The sequence below is a fragment of the Ixodes scapularis genome, unplaced genomic scaffold, assembly GCF_016920785.2.
Source record: "Ixodes scapularis isolate PalLabHiFi unplaced genomic scaffold, ASM1692078v2 PGA_scaffold1__304_contigs__length_218370807, whole genome shotgun sequence".
Classification (NCBI taxonomy): Eukaryota; Metazoa; Arthropoda; class Arachnida; order Ixodida; family Ixodidae; genus Ixodes; species Ixodes scapularis.
In genome coordinates, this window is record NW_024609846.1 from 46692767 (window position 1) to 46700440 (window position 7674).

Sequence of the window (7674 nt, forward strand, 5' to 3'; positions counted from 1 at the left end):
ATGTGTATAAGGAGTATTCACTGGGCGCCATATTTTTGGGTGGTGTCTGGAGCGCATGCTCAGAACGAGCCCCCATTAATACGCTGCCAAGACCGGCCATTTTGACGGTGTGGAATGCACGTTGCAAAAGAACCCTGGAAGCTATAGACCCTTCCCGAAATTCAGTGCCATCTGGTGGTTTGTAAAGCAGTTTAGGTTTTGCCATATCAATGGCGGAAATGAACTTGTATCGGCACCGTCAGTTTCGCAAGTCAACGGCACGGGAGGAATTGTTCAGTGTGAGTTCTTTCTCAATCACTTTCAGTTCGATGGTGACCAAGAACCTGCATTCAGAACAAAGCTCCAACCCACTCAGATGCCTCGAGAAAATTTTATACACCAAAGAGTTTTAAAGCCGATTGTGTGCCGCCCACAGATTGACTGGATCTGAGTTATTGGAAATAAACGCTTACGTAGCTCTTGTGTTTCATTCCTATGTCGCGTCGTACTGACCCCCCGAATGTACAGGCCTCGCAAGACCCACTTAGGAGCATCTTCAACGTCTTCCTTTATCAGTCACTAGAAGGCCGCCATTGGTATGGCACAGATGCCATTTCACAGATGATGATAGTGATCAATGTGGCCAGACTGAATTTCGGAAAGGGTGTATAGCCATCAGCACGCGCTCAGCAGTCGCGCACACAGCTATGGCCGCCCGTGAATTCTTATACAGTCATGATAGGGCAGTGAAGCCCTTTTTATCAAGCAGCAGGTTACCTGTCGTGCCTCTCAATACAGTGTGCGATATTCTTTGGGAGCTGCATGCGTCGTTATGGGAGCAAGAAGAAATTACAACGATAGGCCGGTCTGAGATTTAAAATATAATTTTGCAACCGATTGTTTTCGGCCATATATCATGATCAAACCTTAGCTTCCTTACACTGTGCCAAAATATATTTTGTATCAAATACCTATAATATACTTGACAATAAAGTTGTGCTGTGTGCGGTTCCGGTAATTACAACATATTGTATTACACCATTTTCACTCTCTCAGAATATTATCAAGTAGTAGTATTAAAAAAACGTTTTTTCTTAGGGGGATGGAGGTAGGGGAAGGAGTTCATGGCAGCCCTAGTTTCCCGATATGGGGGTGCGGGGATGGATATGTGTATTTCTAAGCCAGATTCGAGAATAAAATACACAACCGTGCGTACAGTGTTGCCTTGTTTATCAGGAAGGTGGGGTAAAGACCCATTCCACCATGGAGGTCACCCGTTCATCATGCACTTCTTCCGTGTTGTCTCAAGGCCCTTGGAGCCCCATTAAGGTTATCTATACTGACCCCATGTTGGGGGTCCATGCACGAGCTGCATGTCGGGGGCGTCCCCACCATTTCCCCGCGCTGTAGGCGCTATTGGTTCTAAGGTCAAGGTCCCTTCATTTTCCAGTTTACTTCCAGTCGTCGGGCAAAAAACAACTGTGACTGGACATCTTGACCTTTTTAAGATGAGGCCCATCTTCATATCCGGATTCTCGGACACTCTGGATTGGAGGCCCCTGTACTTCGAAGAGTCCTCCGCTGCACACAATGCATGCTCCCTGTGTGGCCTGGTGTCGAGAAATGTTCTCAGATTGCCCTGTGAGCACACGCTCTGCTTGGAATGTCACGAGGAGTCCCAGAGGCGAGGTAGTACTTGTCCACTGGATGAGGAACCCTTTGAAGACGATAACATTGTTCACCTTGATATCTCAGGAGGTTATATGCTGAAGCGTACGGTAAGTAAACCCAAACCAAAAGTTGCAGCAATTATAGATATAGTATCGAAACTTTACAAGGTACTTCAATCTTGAATATTTTTGTCTTTTTTTATGGCTAGGATTGCGTGTTTTCGGAGTTTATTTCTCGCGAAATTCTGGGGGTGTTTTTTGGAATTTATTTAGTGCCCAATAGTTGGACTTTAACGGAGTTTATTTTTGCTAGATTCCCAATTCTCCGAAATAGGGAGTTAATTTTTGCTATATTTTCTAATGTTCAAAATTGAAAATAAAAATATAACTTCTCCCTAGACTTATAAGGAAGAACGTGTACCACGTGACATTGGCACCCTTGCCATTAGTAGTACTACCGTAAACTCTTGGGGGATAGCCCACCTAAAACCAAGAAAAAATTGGGTGAAAATTAGTAGTGGGCAAACTTTCGGTGCGTGTTTAAGAAAAGTTTAAAAATTGCTTTTTTTTACATCATGTGTTTTTGTCACTTGTTATGCCGGCAAGGGGCAATGAAGCAAATATGACTGTACTTCCCAGTCAGCACTATTCGCTTAAATCCCGCTATAGCTAACTAGACGCATTTACAACAAGGCCATCATTGATCCGAACACAGCGATTTTTAGGAGTGGGCTATCTTTCGGTGTTTAAAAGAAAATAGCGAATGAAGCCAAAAATAGGGGTGGGTTACCTGTCGTAAGTAGGGCAACTCTCGGGATATTAGGGTAACTGTCTCATGACAAACCTGAAAGTAAAAGTATATCGAAGTCTATTTTTGTTTGATTCTCAATTCTCCGAAGTAAGGAGTATAGTGTTGCTATGTGTCCAAACTTTCAAAATTAAAAAAATAAAGATATATATTAATCGCGGGTACAACTCAGCCCTAGATTTATAAGTAACCAAGTGCACCATGTAGAATTGGCGCTTTTGGCATTAGTAGTACTAGTAACTGTCCCACGACAAAACTTGAAAAAGGCACATTAAAATCAATGAGCTCCTTCATGTGGCCGGTAGAGGGCTATTTTTCTTTTCATTCAATTCTACCTCTTCTCCCTGGAGTTGCGCGGAGCGGAGTGGTGAGATAGAAGCCTCAACTGTCCCTCTTATGACATGTAAATCTCGTTCACACATTTGCGTCGACTGCGTTGCACTGCTTCGCGTCGTGCCGCCCAGCGCCTCTCCAATGGCTCGTCGCAAGGGTCGCTATAGGAACAGCTCGACGTAAACAGTCTTAACAAGACGTAAGTGGATGCAGTCGCACTCCAACGCAACTGTGGGAACGAGCCTTAATAGTCGATAGCATTCACAGTTATCAAATGACAACCCGTCCTTCCTCCAAGTTCAATATGTAAAACAAAACAGTGGTTTATTTTGTGACAAAGAATTACAACGCCCCTTTGTCCTGACGGAACCCTCACGGGATAGGCGACGAACGTTCTTTTGTCGACACTACAAGATTTTGAAGGAATCTGAGAAGGCCTCTCGTGCTGACCGCTGAACCTCTGCTTTGACCAAACTTACTCTTAAAAAAGTGAACTTTTTTTTTTTGGCTTCCGTGACCTTTAACTTTGGAATTTTTCGGATATATTCGAATTAAAAAAACTTTTACCCTGGAGTGTTTTGTTTTGTTTTTGTTTCAGGACTTTATCGGATTTGTCCAAAAACACGCAACACTTTTATAGCCCACTTTTATTCAATAAAAAAAACATTGCATGCCAAGTATTTACCATATTTTTTTTACAACAAATAAAATATATATATTTTTGTTATATTTTCCTCATGGTTTTCAGCAATCAATGTGAACAAGTCCCCAAACTTTATCAGCTTCCCTCCGGTCTCCAATTTGGATATTGGCTTCTTGTTCCGTCCTTTCTTTTTTTCAGCTAGGTTATAATTACATATGTCTTCAACTCTCTTTTTTTCACAGGTAGCCTGCGTCAATGCACCCAATGGTTGCGACTTCATCGGTCAAGCTTCCAGACTCGTGGATCACTACAAGCAGTGCTCGTTTCACGTCGTGCCTTGCCCCAGGTGCCAATCACCAGTGCTAAGGACTGAGCTCGTGGGTCACTGTAAAGGCGGCTGCAGTTCTGCGTCCACTACACCCGTGCCCATTCCGTATTATATAAACGTGAATTATGATCATTTAGAAATTACAAGCAGTGAACTGAAAAGAGAGATGTTCAAGATATCCCAAAATCTCTCTTGTCTTCAAACCGGCCTCAACCAGTGGTTTGAGGAAGTCCGTACATTGGAGAAAAACACAAACAAGGAACTGAATGACGCAGCACTCAAGATCTCTGACCATCTCTCCGGTCTGAACAGCTCTCTGGAACAGTCCCGGGAAGATGGGAGGGAAGCAGCCAGAAACACCAAAGAGCAGTTGGAAGCTCAATCGTCGAGACTTTCCGAGCAGTTGGACCGAATCGAAACTAAAAGTTTTGCTGCAGCAAACAAAGAACTAAAAGTTGCCATTGAAGACACAATGAAGACACACATGGCTCAGGAACTACGTGCACAAAGCGAAGAACTCATGAATGGTCTATCCGAGTACGTACTTAGATATTGCGGACCCATGAAATTCCACTGGTACTTTCAAGGCTGGGAAGACTTAAAAAAGAGTGCATTAGACGCAACGCATGGCGCTTGCAGCCCCTTACAGTATGTATTTGGCTATAATGTGGGCATCTATATCCAGCTGAAAAAAGAGGAGGGGCAGATGATTTTTGGGTTTTTTATCCGTATTTATCCAGGCGTCAACGATTCAAAGCTGGAATGGCCCTTCAGCAAGACTTACACGCTCGGTGTCATTCATCCCAAAGACAAAGTGAAAAGAAAGATTGATGTAACCGATGCAAGTAAATATTCGGACCAGACGAGCTTCCAGATGCCAGAACAAGACGGTAATGCTGGTTTTGGAAGAAGGAATTGGAGTACCGCTAACGTGCTCGAAGGGGAAGGGTTTGTTAATGACGATGCACTTCACTGTTTTCTCCAAGTTGAGCCGTAGTGTTTTTTTTGTTTTTTTCGATAGATTAATAATTTAATATCGAGAGGAGCAGAAAATGTTCTACTGCCTGGAAAAAACCGCTTACCTGATCCCATTGAATATAAAACGGATGCAACAACTCTTTCTCTTTATTCTCAAAAAAAAAAAAAAAAAAAATTGCGTCCCGAGTACGCGACACACCCCTTTCGGTGTATTTACCAGCAGGAAACCTAAAGTTCATCTGTACGCACTGTAACTAACACTGATCGTCTCACTGCAGCTACGACTGTAATATAAAAGATGGAACTTCTCTTTACGACAGGCCGCCACAGTAAGCCCGCATCCAAACGCAGGCGCAGCGTCTCTCTTAATGTATATTGTATATAAGCATAAAACTCCGCTCTATTTTAGATCTTTTTAACTCTGCCCTTTCCTTAGTGAGGGCGAGGAATGCCGCAACTGCCTAATTACAATGTAAATATTTAAATCTATATTAAGCTGGTCAAAAATCTACGGCATGCACCAATTCAACGGACTGCTACTTTTGCGGGCAACAAGTCTCGCATCGAACATTGCGCTGCCTACGTCATATATATTATGAGATTCGTGTTTTTTTATTTTATACTGAGCTCGGTACTTCATTAAATGACACCTTTGCGAGTGCGTTGGGCGGCGAATATCCCCCTCTAGCCGTCTGCTACGTAGATTCCGATGGAGGGAGTGTTTCTCCTCTCTCTCTAGATAACATTTTATAAGGCAGGTGTTGCCAAACGTTTGCAGTGGCGGGCCGAGTCGTCACGAAACCGAAAAGGAGTGAGCCGGACAGAAAGTCTCAAGAGGGAAAGGGGAAGGGGAGGCAAACGAGTAAAGAAAAAGACACAAAAATACACTGGCCCGAATTCGCATTAAGGACTGTCCCAATAATTCCGATTAGCTTGCAGCGCTCAACCCCTTAAAGGGCAAGTCCGCTTCTTTTCCAGTAGTGCAAAACTATACAGTTCTCTTTGTTATCATCTACAAAACCCCCATGGCAAATATTACGACGGAATTCCGCCTAGAAGTTCATTAAAATCGCTGTCAAAGTTTGACAAGCACGAATCCGCTGGTTTTGGATGAGACGTGCGGGCCAGACAACACTGCCCGGCTGCATTTCCGCTTCCTCCAAATTCCTTCTCCCGGCACGTCCGTGACGTCATCAAGCATGTACAGCTTCTTTTTTTTTTTTTCAATTTTTTTTTTTTTTTTCCGGGGAGAGCACGGGGAGAGTGACGCGCTCGGATAGGCCCATCGCCTCGTTGAGCGCGGCTTGTGTGTTCAGTGCGTATACTTTTGAACACCAAGTAAAAGGAGGAGAGGGAAGCTGCTTTTGTAAGAATTTCGAGTGACAGGTTAATCTTCTTTAAAGGGCAACTCCGGCCAAAACTCAAAATGAAATAAATTACTGGTATCGCTTTAGTGACACAAAATACGACCCCAGCCAAAATTTCACGTCCGTGGGACGCCGCATTCTCAACTAATGCCGATAATAAAAACGCGACCCGCCGCGAGCCGCTGCTCCTTAGCGGGCGGCCAGCGGGTTGCCGATCGCTAAAGCAACATTGGGCCGTGATGTCAACATCGTCCTCTTTTTTTCCTCCGTTCCGGACGGGCGCACGGCGCAGCCGTCGCGCGCGCTTCTTTGTGCCGCTAGCACCGCTACTTCGGCTTGTAATTGTGTGTTTAGCCGTTGCTTTTACCTGTAGCCCGTGTAGCTTCGGTATAGCCTTTTGTTTATTTGCTTGTGAGGACTCCTAGACTCGTTTTAGCGAGCAACTCGGTGCGCCCAAGACTGCCCAGCTGTTCCTCGAAAGATGCCGAGTACAACTTAAAGCGCTGTGGGCTGCTCAAACAAGCCGCTGCGCAACCCGGAGGTGCTTTTTCACAAGTTTCCAACGGATCGGAAATTGGAGAAGGTGTGGGTGAACGCTGTTCGACGAGTGGACTTTGGAAAGCCTTGGACGTCGACCCCCAGATCGAAGCTCTGCTCCTATCATTTTTCGCCGGAGAGTTACGAACGAAACCTACGGGTGTTGGTTGCTTGTGGCTTGTCAGCGAAGGGGTCGAGGCTTAAAAAGGATGCCGTGCCGTCGCTCTTTGCCCATCATACATGTACAGAAAAGGTAAACATGATAAAAGTATCCTGATCAATAAATAAAACAGTCATTGTCAAGTGCAGTGTTGAAGATTGAGCATTCACGCTCCATTGAATGTCTGTTGAATGGGGAATGGTGGGCATGTAGAGTACAACTGGTACAACCACTAACTAGCTCCAAACACTGAAGTTTGTAATGAAAACGAAAACAATGTTCTGCTTTGCGTCACTGCTTGTTTGTTCAGGTCTGTAACGACTACTAACGAACAGCCGGCGCGTGAAGCTCATGCGATATAAACAATCGCCTTCCAATCGTTCCAACCCGTTACGCAGCAGTATTAATTAACATTGCGCTTGTTAATACCACAAAGGACTTTTAAGAAATCGCGAAAGTTCGGATTTGTAAGTTACAACTTTCTAATTTGCCCGAGTTCGGCTGGAGGTAAATATAATATTTAAAAATGCAAAAAAAAAAAAAAAAGACAACACTTGCCTTAGTTAAAAGTTACGAAGGAAAACTTAAAATCCTATGTATTCTAATAAAAAAGAATTGTTGTGGGGGGGGGGGGGGTGGAATGCGGAAGGGAAAGAAATTGTTCTCACCTTGCTAACGTTCTCTGTTTTCCTTTATCACCCACAAATCTTTTGCTAGCTTTAAGAAGAAAATGACTGCCCAAAGAAATTTTTTTTTAGTGCTGCAAGTTTTTTTTGTTTTGTTCTTTTTTTTTATTTCTACGAAGATTCACTACCTGGACGAACTTATGTGGTGAATTAGTGTCGTAGCTTACAAATTCGGCTTTTACGCG

General features: G+C 43.9%; 1 protein-coding gene across 1 annotated transcript; it reads left to right on the forward strand.

Moving 5' to 3' along the window:
- The first annotated feature begins 1181 nt into the window (after positions 1-1181).
- On the forward strand, positions 1182-4772 carry LOC120838189 (TNF receptor-associated factor 6-like). Its single transcript, XM_040207993.2, has 2 exons — positions 1182-1757; positions 3676-4772. The coding sequence occupies exons 1-2, from the start codon at positions 1353-1355 to the stop codon at positions 4756-4758; spliced, it is 1488 nt and encodes a 495-aa protein (XP_040063927.2). The 5' UTR covers positions 1182-1352; the 3' UTR covers positions 4759-4772.
- The last annotated feature ends 2902 nt before the right edge of the window (positions 4773-7674 follow it).